This window comes from Mirounga angustirostris, unplaced genomic scaffold, assembly GCF_029215605.1.
Source record: "Mirounga angustirostris isolate CCGP_5_RB_7025 unplaced genomic scaffold, mMirAng1.0.hap1 SCAF_1, whole genome shotgun sequence".
NCBI lineage: Eukaryota > Metazoa > Chordata > Mammalia > Carnivora > Phocidae > Mirounga > Mirounga angustirostris.
In genome coordinates this window covers 71713843-71732571 of record NW_026991709.1, presented here as the reverse complement: position 1 = coordinate 71732571, position 18729 = coordinate 71713843, and the positions used below count along the sequence as shown (strand labels likewise).

General features: G+C 35.0%; 1 protein-coding gene and 1 non-coding gene across 5 annotated transcripts in view; both read right to left on the bottom strand.

Annotated features, from left to right (window-relative positions):
- ACAP2 (ArfGAP with coiled-coil, ankyrin repeat and PH domains 2) overlaps positions 1 to 18729 on the bottom strand; it is a 127759-nt gene that overhangs the window by 43437 nt on the left and 65593 nt on the right. For all 4 annotated transcript variants that reach the window (XM_045903126.3, XM_064578414.1, XM_045903127.3 and 1 more), the window contains 5 exons: positions 17210 to 17268; positions 15905 to 16088; positions 11534 to 11578; positions 8510 to 8605; positions 1285 to 1359 (listed from right to left, as the gene is read on the bottom strand). In XM_045903126.3, coding sequence (XP_045759082.1) covers positions 1285 to 1359; positions 8510 to 8605; positions 11534 to 11578; positions 15905 to 16088; positions 17210 to 17268 — 459 coding nt within the window. The remainder of the gene's footprint in view (positions 1 to 1284; positions 1360 to 8509; positions 8606 to 11533; positions 11579 to 15904; positions 16089 to 17209; positions 17269 to 18729) is intronic.
- Positions 216 to 378, bottom strand: LOC123835088 (U1 spliceosomal RNA). The gene has a single exon (XR_006788642.1). It is a non-coding gene; the product is annotated as a U1 spliceosomal RNA (small nuclear RNA).

The following is an 18729-nucleotide window of genomic DNA, read 5'->3' as shown; positions in this document are numbered from 1 at the left end:
GACTCAATCCCAGGACCCTGGGATCATGACCTGAGCCCAAGGCAGTCGCTTAACCAACTGAGCCACCCAGGCGCCCTCTACTGACATCTTTTATGTCAGATCTAGTTCACTGGTATTTTAAATTCTAAATAAACCATAACAAAAGTTGATCTGACTGGTCAATACCACAGGAACAGATTTCTTAAAGCAATGCTAGAAGGCATCCTTTTTTTTTTTAGGGGAACACATGAATAGGGTGCCCCACTACCACAAATTATGCAGTCAAGTTTCCCACATTTGGGGAAATTCCAAGGGTCGGCACATTTGGAGTAAATGGATAAGCCTGACCCTGGGAAAACCACTTTTGTGATCATGCTATCTCCCTTGGCAGGTAAGTACAGAAGGTATCTTGTCACATACTTATATTATTAGATTCAACCTCCAGTTCTCTCATTTTATTTCAGATTACCACACAAAAATATCACTATGTAAGACAAAATATTGTTAGGTTGATTTCCAAGTTAGTTGTATTCAAAGCTCTCCACACACAAAAATAAAAATGTGTCATATTTAAATTTCCATTTTAAAAATATATTTTTCAAATAGTTTAGCTAAGCTTAGGCAAATTAACAAGTAATGCACGTGAAATTCCAGTATCACATGAAAGAGGGCAAGGGCGGCCTCAGAGTAACTATAGCTGTTAAGTCCACAATACCAAACACACACATTGATGCAAAGATGTTCTCCACTACCCTCTCTGCCTACCCCCCACCCCACACACTACCCCCTCTCACTCACACACTTTACAGGGATTGGTGATATCCTAAGTGAAACTGTAAATAGCAGTTTAAATTCTAAGGGCCATTTTTTAATTAGTTAAGATCCTATGAGATTGGGGTGCCTCGGTGGCTTAGCTGGTTAAGCATCTGCCTTCGGCTCAGATCATGATCTCGGAGTCCTGGGATGAAGCCCTGCTCAGCAGGGAGACAGCGTCTCCCTGTCCCTCTGTTCCTCCTCCCTGCTCGTGCTCTCTCTCTCTCAAAGAAAGAAAGAAAGAAAGAATTTAAAAAAAAAAGATCCTTTGAGTTTTTGCAAAGTGGTTCAAAAACATGGCTTTCAAATACTGCCTGACCATCTAAAAAATATTTTACTTTTCACAAAAAAAAAGGAGGAATTTTCTACCCAATTCAATTACTACAGCAACTTAAAGGATTTGTTCGAACACAATGGTATCTTGCTGAAACCAATAATCAAACAATTGTATAAAATGGGAATTACTCTCCTATAACTTTTCTTATCAGGTACCTTTTGTTGAATGGTGGAATGTTTTTGCTCCATCTCTCTTTTCTCCTTTGCTGCATCCACAACCAGTCGATCCAGCTATAAAGGGGGAAAGGGAAAACATTAGGCAGACTTAAAAAAAGGTATGATCATTTTTTTAAAAACATACTCTCAATAAGTAAGCCAATTTAAGTTTACTTAAAAAGGCATTTTGGCTATAACTTTAAAATGGAAGTTCTCTCTGGTATCAAATCCTTTTTAAGAAGGTCTATAACTCCTCCAGGAAAAACATTTCTAAGAACAGTTTAGTACCAAGCAAACATGACAGGAGGCCTTGTCAAAGACACAATAGTGATAAAACAAACTCCCAGAATAAGGACGAGAACTCTAGCTTAAGTTGCCTGCTGACCCCTGCAATTCTAGTAGTCAGAATCAAAGACAGAAAGAAGATACCCTGGTGACTTTTTCCCCAAAAAGCAAAAAGTAGCAGCTACGCTAGTGTGGGGCCAGCTCTCATAAGTTCAACAGAACAGACACTTTCAATCACTCAAAATGCTTCATGTTTTCAAGTTGGCTTCTTAATGTTATAGTCAAATCTAAAAGGCAAAAAAAAAAAAAAAAGTCACCAGAGAAGAGAGAAAGCTAAATAATAAAAATTTTTTAAAAGGAATAAAATAGTAATCATTCATAAGGCCAGGGTATAAAATTGACATTGTTTAAGGTTCTGTTTTAAAAGCTCAAAAAACTTATGAAATCATAAATCTCATTTCTTTCTTGTTCCTTTCCATCAGAAAAGATGATTTTCCAGTATTATGACAAATGCCCTGGCTTCCTGAACTACTCTTTGCTAGAATAACAAACAATTGGGTTATAAATTATGTGAGTCTACTCTTCTAGACTGTGATGTATGCCATTTCATCTTTGAACCCCCACACCTCTTAACTGATTAATGTGGGATAAATAAAAAATAAAAATGTAAACATCAATAGGAATAAGGAGAAAGATAAAGTATAAATGAACAAATGTTTTCATTGCTATCCTTTACAAAACAAAATTTTAAAAAGCCTTCATAAAAAAACCATTTGGTGGGCGCCTGGGTGGCTCAGTTGGTTAAGCGACTGCCTTCGGCTCGGGTCATGATCCTGGAGTCCCGGGATCGAGTCCCATATCGGGCTCCTTGCTCGGCGGGGGGTCTGCTTCTCCCTCTGACCCTCCCCCCTCTCATGTGCTCTCTCTCTCTCATTCTCTCTCTCAAATAAATAAATAAAATCTTTAAAAAAAAAAAAAAACATTTGGTCCTTTATTCACTATTACACATGATGTTTTTTTCCCTATCAGAGAATAATTTTGGCCACAGAATTTTTCTTTTTTTTTTTTTAATTTAAAAAAAATTTTTTCAGGGACACCTAGGTGGCTCAGTCGGTTAAGCATCTGCCTTCAGTGCAGGTCCTGGGATCGAGTACCCCATCGGGCTCCCTGCTCAGCAGGAAGTCTGCTTCTCCCTCTCCTGCTCCCCCTGCTTGTGCTCTTTTTAAAAAAAAATTTTTAAGTTTTTATTTAAATCCCAGATAGTTAACACATAGTATAATATTAGTTTCAGATGTACAACTGGCCATAGAATCTTAATTACCACTGAATATTAATAAAGAACCAAAAGAAAACACACTGGAACAGAATTATCACTACTACAAATATTTGATTTAGATGGCAACTATACTACTACACTTGAGGATCTAATGCATACATGCATTAGTGACATGTAACATTGATTTAATGGGTAATGCTGGTACATGCTGCACTCGGAAAATGTCCTCAATATTTTCTTATACTGAATGAGTGAAATAACCATTACACCATGATTTTATATCCTTTAATTGAATGGCATATAAATTTTATCCATTCAGATTGAAGTGAGGTATAAGGCAGACCCTAAGATTCAACTAATATTTATGAACTTGTGTGCATGTACCTTCCACACTAGTACTGCAATGCAAGTGATGGTTTTCTGCCTGTCCCATTGGTAGTAAATTCCTCGGCTACATCCCACCTCACTGCTATTACAGCAGAAAGCGGGAAAATTCACCTCTCTCTGTTGGGGCAGAAGTATAAAGAAAAAAATGTCTCAACATGGTAGAGGGCTGGGGAAGGTACGAGTTGAGGAGATGTGAAGACTGACAGTCTTGTCTCCTACAAGCTGGGATGATATCAGGGAGAGAGAGTCTGGAGCACAGCAGAATGTGTCCCATGCTTCTATTAGTCCTGGACATGAGGAGTTTCACAGCCACCTATAACCAGTCAGGTGCCCCCAATCCTCTGTGTTTGGAATCCCCTCTACTCCTACCACATCAGACATCATCACTTCTCTTTCAGCTTTTCAACTTTTCCCATTTCCATCTGCTTGTATATTTGTGCAAATCCTACTACCTTAAAAAAACCTTCCTCCAACTCATATTCCTCTCCAGCCACCATCTTCCCCCTCTCTTTCCGTCATAACACAACTTCTGGAAAAATCTTCCCTCTTCTTCACTTGTCTATTTGGTATTCATCTACCCATTATAGTTTAGCTTCTGCCACTCAGACCCTCTACTCTCACAAAGGTAACATATAATCTTCTTGCTGCTAAACCCAATAGGTAGTTCTCAGTCCTGGGTTTACTGGGCCTTCTTTCCAATATTTGTAATGATAACTACCCTCTCCTTTTTGAGACATTCTTTCTTTGGCCTACACTAACACCATCTCCCAGTTTTCACCTCCTCTCTCATCTATGCTTTAATGGAGATCCTCATACTTAACCATTTCTTAAAAATATGTCATTCTTATGTTTCATTTTTTGAGGAACCTCCACACTGTTTTCCAAAGTGGCTGTACCAACTTGCATTCCCACCAACAGTGTAAAAGAGTTCCCCTTTCTCCACAACCTCTCCAACATTCGTTGTTTCTTGCCTTGTCAGTTTTTGCCATTCTAACTGGTGTAAGGTGGTATCTGAATAGAGCTACCCTATGACCCAGCAATTGCATTCCTGGGTATTTACCCCAAAGACACAGATGTAGTGAAAAGAAGGGCTATATGCACCCCAATGTTCATAGCAGCAATGTCTGCAATAGCCAAACTATGGAAAGAGCCGAGATGCCCTTCAATAGATGAATGGATAAAGAAGATGTGGTCCATATATACAATGGAATATTAGCCATCAGAAAGGACAAACACCCAACTTTTACATCAGCATGGATGGGACTGGAGGAGATTATGCTAAGTGAAATAAGTCAAGCAGAGAAAGCCAATTATCATATGGTTTCACTTATTTGTGTAACATAAGGAATAGCATGGAGGACATTAGGAGAAGGAAGGGAAAAATGAAGGTGGGGAAATCGGAGGGGGAGACGAACCATGAGAGACTATGGACTCTGAGAAACAAACTGAGGGTTTTAGAGGGGAGGAGGGTGGAGGGATGGGTTAGCCCAGTGATGGGAATTAAGGAGGGCACGTATTGCATGGAGCACTGGGTGCTATACGAAAACAATGAATCATGGAACACTACATCAAAAACTAATGATGTACTGTATGGTGACTAACATAACATAATAAAACAAAATTAAATTAAAAAAAAATATCATTCTTAGGGTCCTGTTTGAAGCCAGATTCTCTTTTTATTCTATACTAGTGGCCCTTGACCTTAATTTACAAAATCAAAATCTTTAAGCATACTGTTCCAGCGCTCACATTTTTCAAAAATAGCTTTCAAAACACAAAAATGATTTTGGGATCCCTATTAACTCTCCTTGGGTCAATTCACCCACTCTTGTGGTTACAATTAGCAATTATATGTTATTGACTCCTTTAATGTAGGTTTTTTGTTTTTGTTTTTGAGTTCCAGATACACTCACTTAGATGTCCGATCATCAAAATTTAACACATTTTTTTTAAAAGCTTTTATTTATTTGACAGAGAGAGAGATAGTGAGGGCAGAAACACAAGCAGGGGGAGTGGGAGAGGGAGAAGAAGGCTTCCCGCCAAGCAGGGAGCCCGATGTGGGGCGCGATCCCAGGACCCTGGGTTCACGACCTAAGCCGAAGGCAGATGCTTAACCGACTGAGTCACCCAGGCGCCCCAAAATTTAACACATTTAAACCTCAACTCATCATGTCCCTCTACCTTGAAATTGGCTATATTTTAAATATCCCTCAAGCTACTTGTTTCTATCCCTACTGCCATGTTCCTAGTTCCAGATCCAGTTATCTCATAACTGAATTATTGAAAGAATATCTGAACTGGCCACCTCCAACCAGGCTATATTTTCCATGAGCTTAGAGGCTTTTCAAGGACCTGAAAAATTATGTGAGAACTGAGAGGGGGAAACTGCAAAACCAAAGTTAATAAATGTCTAAAGTATACAATTATTGAAACTACTCAACTATAATCCAACTCATTTGTTTATAAATTATATTTAATGTAAGATGAGGGTGCAACATAATGCTTGACAGAATGTGGGGAGTGCCTAGAGCCTAGGAAGGTCTTGCCTTCCTCCCAAGTCTGGGTTACAGGTTCTATCTGTATGTTCCTATAACTCTTTGATCCTCTGCTATGTGGTAGAGACAGCCAGCTATTCCCCAATATCCATTCTCTCTTTCTTTCTTAACTCAAGAACCCCCAAATTCTAGTAGGTCACATGACTATCTGGCATTAAGTTTTTATCTCCCAGCTTTCCTGCAGCCTGTATGACATTGGGATGTACACAGAGGTGACTCTACAATTTCCAGGAGACATCCATAAAGAGAATGCATCTTTCTTTCTTCTTTCCTCTTTCCTGATAGCTAGAATGTGGGTATGGTAACTTCGAACCATGAGGTAGAATTAAAAAATATAAGCCTGCATCCCTGCATACCAGGCCTTTGACTTACATAGCGAAATAAAATTTCATCTTCTTGAAGCTACTATTTTAAGGTTTCTATCTATCCCGTGCAAATGAGCAAGTTCTCAATTTATATACCCAGACACGACACTGAGCCCAAAGAGTAACTGTCTGGTGACTTGTTAGTTTCCTCCAACAGATTAAATTCTATAGAGCCTGGGAACAGTATCTCTGCAACTCATGGCATAAGCCCTGCACACCATCCCAAGACACACACGTACACACATACGTGTATGCACCATATTTACTTTTGGTCAATGAATGCAATTCTTGTTACATTCTTACCTTTTTCCTCATTTCCCTAAACTCTATTTTGTATCCTTAATCCCCTGTCCTCAAAAGGTAATATGAACCTATACGGGGGGAAAAAAATCCCCTAAAAATTGATACTATTAAATCCAGAAAGCTCACCAATCAACAAAAAAGAATGTCCCAGAACAAATCTAATACAAAGTTCTGCTCAGTTATCAAAAATAATTTGAGGGGCGCCTGGGTGGCTCAGATGGTTAAGCGTCTGCCTTCGGCTCAGGTCATGATCCCAGGGTCCTGGGATCGAGTCCCGCATCGGGCTCCCTGCTCCTTGGGAGCCTGCTTCTCCCTCTGCCTCTCTCTCTCTCTCTCTCTCTGTCTCTCATGAATAAATAAATAAAATCTTTAAAAAAAAATAAAAAATAAAAAAATAATTTGAATATAATGAAATTTCTATATAATACTGTGATATATGTATAATTCACACATGTGCATATATGTATAAAATAAAAAAGTTCCCAAGACTTCCATAATCTTAAGATTCTAAAATTTTATTATTCAAAATATAAAAAGAGTATAACTCAAATGAAAAATCAGTAGGATTTTTCAATATCCAAATCTAAGAAATGAAAAAATAAATCCAGCTATGTATACTATAAAATAGACACTTTGTTTTTAAGTTTTCCTTTCAACATCCTCACATGCTGTCTATAACATATTTTTAACTTCAGTCTTCTTTTTGGTTACACATTTAATCCATACATAAATCTTCTGCAGCATCAAACTTCTTCATTAAATAAATGAAATGTCAAATTTCCCAATATGCTAATTTTTTCCCCGAAATGCTAAACTTCTTTAAAAGTACAGATACCAGAGCAAAGGCAACAAAAGCAAAAACAAACAAGTGGGACTACATCAAGCCAAAAAGCTCCTGCAAAATATTTGCAAATCATGTATCAGATATAAATGTCCAAGGTATATGAAGAAGTCATGCAACTCAATAGCAAAACAAACAAACAAACAAACAAACACTTTGTATTAAAAATGGGCAGAGGATCTGAAGAGACATTTCTCCAAAGAAGACAAATAGATGGCCAAAAGGTATATGAAAAGGTGCTCAACATCACTAATCATCAGGAAAATACAAATCAAAACCACAATGAGATATCACCTTACACCTGTCAAAATGGTGGTCATCAAAAAGACAAGAAATCACAAGTGTTGGTGAGGATGTGGAGAAAAGTGCACTAGTGGTGGGAATATAAACTGGTGCACCCACTATGGAAAACAGTATGGAGGCTCCTCAAAAATTTAAAAACAGAACTACCATATGTTCCAGCAATGCCCCTTCTACATATGTTCAATGTAAACAAAGATACTAATTTGAAAAAATATCTACATCACCATGTTCACTGCAGCATTATTTATAATAGCCAAGATACAGAAACAACCTAAGTGTCTGTCAAAAGATGAATAGATATGAAAATGTGGTGTATATATATACATGGGACTATTAGTCAGCCATTTAAAAAAAAAAAAGGGAAATCTTGCCATTTGCAACATAGATGGACCGTGAAGGCATTACGTTAGGTGAAATAAATCAGGCAGAAAAAGGCAAATACCATAGGATTTCACTTATATGTGGAATCAAAACAAAACAAAACCAAACCAAACTCACAGATACAGAGAACAGACTGGAATTTGCCAGAGGTGGGGGATGAGTGGACAAAATGGGTGAAGGGGGTCACAGGTACAAATTTCCAGTTATAAAATAAATAAGACCTGGGAATGTAATGTACAGCATGGTGACTATAGTTAACACTACTGTATCATATATTTGAAAGCTACTAAACAGTAGATCTTAAAAGTTCTGAAGACAAGAAAAAAAATGTTTTAGTCTATGGAGTAATAGTTTACTAAACTTTTGAGGTGGTCATGTGACTATAAATATGTGTGTATTAATACACACATTTATCTCAATTATTTTATACACCTAAATTAATGCAATATTATATGTCAATCACATCTCAATGAAAAAAATACAGATATCAATGCATAACACAGAATCAAGCAATACAGTACAATATTACCTGTGCACCAAGATCCTTCATGTAGGGCCCAAGTTCACTAAATAGATCATACCCTTGATGGAAGAAGGCCAAATGGGCATACATAAAAGATAACATCTAATAAGAGAAAAAAAGTTTAGCATTTTAAAATCATTCTTAAATATCCTGAAATTTTTTAAAATCTTAATCTTATCTAATGTTTAAAAATTATTCCATAAGAGCCCAAAATATCAAATTTAAAATTAGCACTGAGTCATTTTTCTTAAAAGAGTATTTCAGAAATTTTTGTGAAGTGAGAATAAATTATGTTTAAAAGAAATCTCTAAGTGGTTTAAAATTTTAAAAACACCCCAAATTTTAGTTGTTTAACAGATTATTATATCCAGATAATCAAAATTCACATGGTAATAATTGAAAGAATCAAGTTTTCAATACCTTCACCATCTTCCCAGGTACATTGTAAAAACCATATTATATGCCTTTCAACCAAACTCACTGGCAAAACTTTAAATTGCAAATAAAACATTAGAAAATTAGAAGAGGAAATATGAAGCTCTCAAAATAAAACAATCACACTTTATAACTGACTAGGATCACTAAACACAGCCCAAAGTAGGGGAATGCTTATTTTCTTTCTCAAGATACTGAAATAAAATGAGTCAATAGACTTTGCCAAATATGGAGGTTTCTGTATATTCATTCCCAATATCCAAAAATGTTGCTAATAGGTTAAGATTTTTTCCAGGTTTTCCTACATTTTACCTATTCATGAGAGAAAAATCACCCTTGTTTTTATTTGTCATTTTTATTTGGGAAGAAATTTAATTCAATCATAATAGTGAAAGAATCCTCCAAACATCCATGTTTATTTTTAGCAAGACGAGACATCTGTTTATTTTCTGAAATTTAAAATAGGTCCTTAATATTCAAGAATGCTTCAAAAGAAGATTTTTTCAAGAGAAAAACCAATTAAAACACAAACACAAAAGGACAAAGCTCAATAAAAGATTATTCTGGAATTAGATTAACAGTAGTTATGCAACTTTATTAGTGTAAACAATTATATAAAAAAAAAGGGTGAAAGATTAACAGCTACAACTACATAAAAATGTAAAACATGCCTGCACATCAAAACATATAATAAACATATTAAAAGATAAATGATAAACTAGGAAAACACATATGACAAAGGGTTAATAGTCTTAAAATATAAAAGATGTTACAAATCAGTATGAAAAAGATGAACACTTAACAGAAAAACAGGGAACACAGAGGCCAAAAAATATACAGAAAAAATTTCACACTCATACATATTTAATACAAACTCATTTGTATTAAAGAAATGCAAAACTGAACAATGACATGACATTTTCTATCTACCAAATTATATGTAGAGTAGGAGAAATTAATACCCAGTGTTGGTAATATAGTTCACTTTCACATACTACTAGTGGCAATGATGTATAACTCTTAAAATTTACCATTATTTTTTAAAAGTTTTAATAAATGCTTAAACCCTTTGACTAAATAATCTCTTGTCTTAATCTATCCTAAGGAAATAATAATATTATTTATTAGAATGATCACTATAATGCTATTCTTTAAAGTCAAAAAACATGGAAATTACTTAAAAATCCATTAAAGGATAAAACTAATTTATGGCATAGTCAACTGACCTGCAAACTATATCTAGCCCTATCATCTATTTTTGGATGGCTTATGAGCTAACAGTGGTTTTTACATTTTTAAATGTTTGAAAGACAATGAAAAGAAGACATGAAATTCATGACATGGGAAAACTATATGAAATTCAAATTTCCATGTCCATAAGAAAAATTCTTATTAACACACAATCATGCTATTCATTTACATATTGTCTATAGTTGCTTTCTCATCACAACATCACAGTTAAGTAATTACAACACAGACCACAAGGCCCACAAAACCTAACATATTCACTACCTGGCCCTTCACAAAAAAAGGTTGCCTACCGCTAGTAGATTCACATGGTAGAATTCTGTATGGCCAGGAAAGCCATTGTTAAATAAAAAATATTTAATAACGTGATGATTTTGTAGTTACTATCAAAAGAACAAAGTTATAAAACATATGTAACAATGACTCCTATTTTGTTTAAAAAAATTAAATGCAATTTTAAAACACACATACACATTCATATACATACATGCCCACAGAAAGAGAGGAAAAAAGATGAAGATATATGCCAAGATATTAACAGTAGTTCTCCCTTGGTAGTAAGATTTGTAAGTGTTTTAATTTTTTCTTCATACATTTTACTTTCCAATTTTCTACAATTAACACATAATACTCTCAATCTGGAAAAGGAAGTAGAGGTAAAGAGCAAGTACAATGTACTTACCTGATAAGAATTAACATAAATATAGAATTTAGGGAAAAGCTAGGTGGGGACAAGAATCAAAAGCAATTTATGCATACCCTTTCAGGGAAAAAAACAAAATACTTCAGTGAACAGAGCGGAAAAATTATTTCTAAGGTTCTCAAAATGTGAAAGAGTGCAATGTCATACCACTACCATCCCATGTCCACTTCTTTGTTAGCTTTAAGATTTTAAAAATGGTCAAATAAAAAAATGGGCATAGAGGCTCAGGGAAAAACATTATCCTCAAATTTCACCCCATTTATTTTCAAACGGCACTTTAAAGAACAAACCAAAAGGCTGATAAAATCATCAATAACCCGGGAGGAAAAATTCTCTAAATGATACCATTTATGCATGCCCTCAATCTCAAATATTTAAATGTCACTATTAAGGAGCTCACAGTGTGTTAATAGAGGAGATACACATAAATAACTATAACATGAAGGAGACAAAAAAGTGGTTAAGTGACACAGGAGAAGTATGAAAAGATCTGTAAGATTAATTCTGAATCTGGAATAAATATATTTACATATATATATACACACACATAAATATACACACATATGATGCTGCTTTAAACGCTTATATATGTACACTTAGATCATATTAAAATGTTGAAAACATCATTTCAATAAATATCTTACTGATTTTAGGATTTCTGATCTCCTTTTTGATTGAAGGACATTAATCTGAGGGAAAATACACTTGGTTAATTACCTATGCATTTATTTTAAAAACTAATCTACAATGCAATATTGTAAAATTTGCTTTTTCTGATAGTTTGATACTTTTTTAGAAAAGTAAACAAAATCAAAGTTCAAGTTTTTCACCCTTTGACCCACGTTTTGCAAAAACAGTTAAGACAAACACACCAATGAAACTCTCATCTATTTTCAACTCAAAGAAAAACTGGCCATGCATAAGTCATAAATACTGTAGTGATAAAACTATCACTTTGATAGGCATATCAGTTTCTTAGAATTCCATCTTTTCCCCATCCTCCTTATCTAATTGCTCATCTAGACCCTTCAACATGTATCCTTAATGCAAATTCTCATCAATTTTTGCCACTACTACCAAACACCATCTTATCTTTCCTAGACTGTTGCAACAGCGTATGAACTAGTCTCTCTATACTCTTGACTCTCTACAATCCATTCTCCACACAGCAAACAGAGTGATCTTTTCAAAATATAAATAAGATTACACTATGTCCAACTCAAAACCTTCCAACTTCCTCCTGTAGCCTTCGTGGCCCCCTGTGATATCACCTTTCTAACCTAGTTTTCTATTACTCTCCCCTTTCTGTGCTCCAACCACAATCCAAAACTACTCCCACCTCAACACTTTCAAACTAGTTGTTCTGTCTTCATGTCATAACTGTCTGCCCAGATAGGCATAAGGCTACCTGTTCCAATCAGGTCCCAGCTAAAATACTATCTCCTCAAAAAGGTCTAAGTAGGCCCTATGTACTCTCTAGTACAACAACCCTATTTATTTCCTTGATAGCATTCATAACTACCTTATATTTTCTTATTTACTTATGTCTTTTCCCCGGTTAAAGTGTGAGCTCCGTAAGATCAAGGTCTTGCCTTATTCCCAGCTGCATTCCCCAAGTGGTACATAGTGAGGACTCAATAAATATTTGTTAACTAAATTAATAGACCTCAAATAATATTTTAATTAAACTAAACTTACTGAAAGATCAGTAAATTATGAAAGTTGCCTTTGTGGTATCTCTCCCAACTCTAGAAATTCTTAACAAATATTTTTTTTATCTATTACATATCAGCTTAATGAAATTAATGTTTATACAAAAAAAGAATCATTCACTTTTTGCTAATATTGTCAAAAGATTACAGAATATCTTCCTTTTTGATATGTTCTTCCCACTGAATATTCTGCCTGTTTTATAAGATAATTTTAAAGCACTGATCAGAAAACTAAAAACACACCAAGAAAAGTCCAAATAACTATACTTAAATGAGCACTAATTTCCTTTGTATGTCTGTTTCAAGGCCTATTCAGTTTTGTTTTGTTTTTTGTTTTTGTTTTTTTTTTAAAATTTTATTTATTTATTTGACAGAAAGAGAGAGAGCACAAGTAGGCAGAGAAGCAGGCAGAGGTAGAGGGAGAAGCAGGCTCCCCACAGAGCAGGGAGCCCGATGCGGGACTCGATCCCAGGACTCTGGGATCATGACCTGAGCCAAAGGCAGCCGCTTAACCAACTGAGCCACCCAGGCGTCCATGGCCTATTCAGTTTTGAGAACTAAAATATTAACTTTCAAATGCCCTAAGTAAAAGCAGAGGCTGCAAATAACCTATTATTCAGACTTTGAAAAATGCCAAAAGTGCTTCCATTTTATGTATTTTTTTATGTTGGGCAATGAAAAACAGCATGTACTTGGAAAAAAAAAGTAAATTCAAGTATTTACAGAAGCTAAAGCATGACAAACTTTATAAACTTGGATATTTGTTACTTACTACACCCTAAAATAGCCACTTTAGCCATATAATAAAATGACACAAGAGTTCTCATCAGAAAAATCAAATAAGGTAATAGTTACAGCGGACATGTGGATCCTAACTTAAAACTACTGGATGAGCACTAAATGAAATGGATAATTTATTTTCCAACCACTAGAGGAAAGAATATAACCTAGGAGTAAAAAAGAGATATAAATAATTATAATAAATGTGTTTAAGTGCTCTAACAGCAATGTGTATGACAATATTATGACAGCACAGAAGAAGCAGAGGCAAGGATGACTCACTTTGCCTGGAGAAACTTGTATAACTGACCCCAGAACAGAGAACAAAGTGGTAACAGGACAGGTAAACGCAATGCAAGAAGACCAATTTTTTTAGAACATCTTAATACTCTAGATAAGAAACAATAAAGACTGGTGTTAGGGCTGCAGCAAGGGTAAGAAAGAGCAGACTTAAGGGGTACACAGAACTTTTTTCTTTTTTTTTAAGAGTGAGTGTGCGCCAGCGGGGGGTAGGGGAGTGGGTCACAGAGGTAGAGGAAGAGAGAATCCCAAGCAAGCACCACACCCAGTGCGGGGTCTGACTCAGGGCTTGATCTCACCACCCTGAGATCATGACCTCAGCCCAAATCAAGAGTCAGATGCTCAACCAACTGAGCCACCCAGGTGCCCCAATACACAGAACTTTTTTATTTTTTTTAAGATTTTATTTATTTATTTGAGACAGAGAGAATGAGAGAGAGAGAGCATGAGAGGGGGGAGGGTCAGAGGCAGAAGCAGGCTCCCTGCCGAGCAGGGAGCCCGATGTGGGACTCGATCCCGGGACTCCAGGATCCTGACCTGAGCCGAAGGCAGTCGCCTAACCGACTGAGCCACCCAGGCGCCCTACACAGAACTTTTTAAGGCAGTTTTGATTGTTAGATATAGCAGCTGAGAATGAGAATATCTGATATAATTCTCCATGTGACTTTCTAGGATTGAGTGAGAGGGTGTTGGCATTCAGTTAGGTAAGGGTAAAAAGAAGCCATTTGGAAGAAGACAGTTTTCAGTTGTGGATCAAAAAGAAAGAGGGATGTCTGAGAAAAATAGATTTTGTCATCTATACATGATGGTAATTCAAGCAAGAGGCATGAGACTTTCAGGGAAATCAAAAGGTCAGAAAAGAATAGGACCAAGAGGGAACCCTGAAAAAGAGGTTGAAAAGATGGACAAAGGAGAGAAGCCCAACATGGACACTGAAAAGAAATACAAGTTAATAGAAGTTAAAAAATAGAAGCTAAATAGAAGTTATTGCAATCTAAAAATGGTTTGCGATAAATCAAGACAAAAGTATATTTCAAGAAAGAGAGTGTGGTCCACCATTTCAGTGAAACACAATAGTCAAGTTGGTTAAGAAACTGTATCTAATGAGTAAGACCTTAGCATGAGCTATGTCAGTGGAATGGGATAGGAAGACAGTACTCATCCTACCGCAAAAAGTGGAGTAAATGGGAGAGAGCTAATGGGAGAAGGGAAATACAGAGCATTCCATTCTAGAAGATTATCGTTAATAAATGAAATGCACTTCATTGAGGTTTATCCGAGGCATGATTATTGCTAATTGAAAACTTTAACTTCCCACTTACTGAATAGAAACTTAAAAAAAACTTAGTCATTTTCTACTATTTTGCTAAGTTTTCTAAGTAGTTTTTAATCACTAATTTGTATATGGTTACGTATTTTTTTAAAGAAATAATCTGTGATTGCTAGTCAACAATCTCTGGAGACTCCACTGCTGTTTTGTAAAAGGAGATTCAGACAAACTAATTTCCTGAGCTTTAAAGCTTTCAACTCATGATATATAGGAACACATCAAGTACATGTGAAATAATGTACACTTTGCCTTCACTTTTCATGTCTCTCGAATCCCTTTGGAGACCTATCACATTCAAACTGATTTCAATTTTACATAGTACCAGAAGATCACCAGGCAACTCACCAAATACTGATCTCTAGTTTTAAAAAATAGCATGTAATGCAATTATGAGAACAACACTTCTAGAAATATTTTACATTTGTCAATATGGTATGCCTTAATACCTCTAAGAATCTACTCTAAAGAAAAAATCAGAAATGTGGCAAAAGATTTATATACAAAGATGTTATTATCATTTACAATTACTGAAAACTATATTTTCACTATTGCCAGTAAAAACTGGCAATATGTCTGATAAGCAGTATTAATTAAATTAACCTAGCAACTCCATAGAATAAAATAAAGCGATTAAAATGCTTTTTACAACATTTAAAAATGGGAGAAAGTATCATGTTAAGTGAAAAGGGGAAGAAATCAGAACCAAAGGTATACACATGTACACACACATATTTATGTGCATACACAGATATACAGACAAGTGAAAAGTCTTCACAAAAGATCATGGCTTAATTTTAGACTCAAAGAAACAGTATTAGTTCTTCTCAGTGTAATCACTCAAAAGTAATGACATGTTTAGTAAGCATTTTTTGAAAACATATTAATAAATATACCTGAAGTACATAGTCGAGGGCTATATGTCGAAAACATTTTCTTGTTGCTGTCAGAATGTTTGTGGCTTCTTCAACTTCATGCTGTTTGTTTCTTTGTACTTGAGCATTTTTTACTAATGCATTTTCTTTTTCTTCACTGACTTTTTCAAATTGCTTCTTGGCATCTTTGAATTTTCTAAGATCTCTAAAAAAATATAAACAGGAAAACTTCCATAAATCCTACTGTGGGTGATCTACAAACCACACTTTAAGAAATATCACTCGTTTCTTGTTGAGGGAAATTCCTGGGCCAAAGGGCATGAATATATTCTTAAAACACATATACATACAATCTTTGGTAAAAGAACTGCACACCCGTAAAGGGTAATGGTTTCCATTTCAGTATTCTGAAACCCTTGATTCATTAATGATCTTAGATAAGTACTTTTTTCTACCAGAGAACCAGGCAAAATGACTTGAAGACAAATGATTTTAAAATAATAATAAAGTAGACCTGAGAAAGACTTTAAAGGCTTTGTAAGAAGCCATAAATTTTCATGCATACATTCTATAAGGACATTCTGAACGTTAGTCTCTTATTTGGAAAGAATCTGTGAGTTATCACTAGCAGGACAATAAATTCTAACCCACTAAACGGCACTGCACTATGTTCACGAGATGTGCTACTTCTATAATTTCTCCTGAATACTGTATCATAACCAACTTTATCAGTAATTTTATATATTCTCAGGCAGGAATTAAAAGGGAAAAACTGAATTATTAATGTGGGAAAGGAAAATGTTCCTACCTGGAAAGTTCAGATGTTTTTATTTCTAGTTCAACTTCATTTCACATATAAAATGGGATGAATGTGACACAAAAGGATCACATGTAGCAAAAAACATGCACTTTTATGATTTTATGATATAATATGCATTATATTCTCTTCAAAGAAAAAACCATATTGAGACTATGGAAAACTTAGTCTCCACTATAATAACTAATAGTATTTCAACCACTTTTGGGATCTGCTTTGATTTTGAAAGGTCATTAAATTATTTTATTTTTTAATCTATAACAATCCTAGTTATATATCCTGAATACAAATTTCATAGTATAAATGATTCACTGAAAGACATGAAGTCTGATTCCCTTATGGAATAATTCAAGAGGAAATGCAATATACACTTCACAAAGCAAAAAAACAAAAACTCCAATATTTTCAATAAATCACAGTCCATAAGAATTCCTCTCAAAAGATAACCAACTCCCAGATGTGATCATGAACTTGTTGCTTTTCTTTTCTCTTCACTGCAATTGACTTACTCTTTAACAAAGTTCTGAAGCTGTGCTTTAATTGATCTCTGAGTTTGGTCAAATAGGATCTAAAAGATAAAATGTAACATTAAACAATTAGAAAAGTAAATAAAAAATAATTTTCATGTAGGTTGATAAATAACACATCCTTCCACCAGTACTCCAATTCTAATAACACCTATATTTCTTATTGAAGACTACATAAAAAATAAGCATTTAAAAAAGAAACTGAAACTGATTTTCAAGCGAATTTCATCTAAAAAATAAAATTATTTCTAATTACAGGGAAGATCAAATTTGCATTACTATTTAAATAGAATGTTAAAACAATAAAGCAATTTATTTCCTTGATTTTAATTCAAGCTTTGAAAAACAACCTGAAAGAGTAACACAAATTCCACTTCATTTACTACAGGAATTTCTTACTTTCACGTATCAAAACATTTGAAGTAAAAACACCTCCAAAACTGCCTTATATCTTAGTTAGAGGTTACTCATTTGGGAAGACCTAGGGATTTAAATGTTTTACGCTCTTAATTTGAGTAAACATTATATAGTCCTTTAGGTTCAATGACTGCTAAGATTAGAAACAAGAATAAAATTTTATTCCTGGTGACAATATTTTGCCCCACTTAAATAATGCCACATATTAAACTTTAGTAGCTCTATGTGTGGGAAATTTCACTGGGCTTGTCATGGAAATTCTGAGTATTTTAATAATTTACAGATACTCTACATTCAGAGATGAAGAGGCACAAAAATCAACATTCTAAACAAAACAAAAAAAAAAATCCTGTACCCTTCTCATTAAAAACAGTACCAATTTCACTCTCTCTGAAATCTTGCTACTAGCAAAGTCTCATGTTCTTGCCTAAATACTAAACACCAACACCACACACCCACACAACACACACCACACCTGAATTGAGTACTACAAGATTTAAAAATATGACAGTTTACATCCAGAGAGAAAATATTGTTTTCTGTAGTATGTTAAACCCAAAGTAGTAAATCCAAATTAAGCAGAAGAGAGGAAATAATAAAGATGATCGGAAGTCAGCTAAACAGAAAACAGAATATTAGTAACCAAAACTCAACAAAAACATAAGCCAGTTCTTTCAGAAGATCTATAAAGTTGATAAACCTCCTGCCAAAGAAAAAATTTTAAAACACGAACTCAGGGGCAACTAGGTGGCTCAGTCAGTTAAGCATCCAACTCTTGATTTTGGCCTAGGTCAAGGTCTCGGGGTTGTGAGATCAAGCCTCACATTGGGCTCCACGCTGGGTTTGGAGCCTGCTTGAGATTCTCTCTCTCCCTCTCCCTCTGTCCCTACCCTCAGCTCTAAAAAAAAAAAAAACTTCAAATACCAAGAAGGAGAGAGATGACAACACCACAGATTCTACAAATATTAAAAAGAATAACCAGGGGAACTGGGGAATAATTTTATGCCTATAAATTTAACAGACAAGATGGGTTAATTCTTTGAAAGACAAAAACTACCAAAGCTCACTCAATAAGAAATCAATAA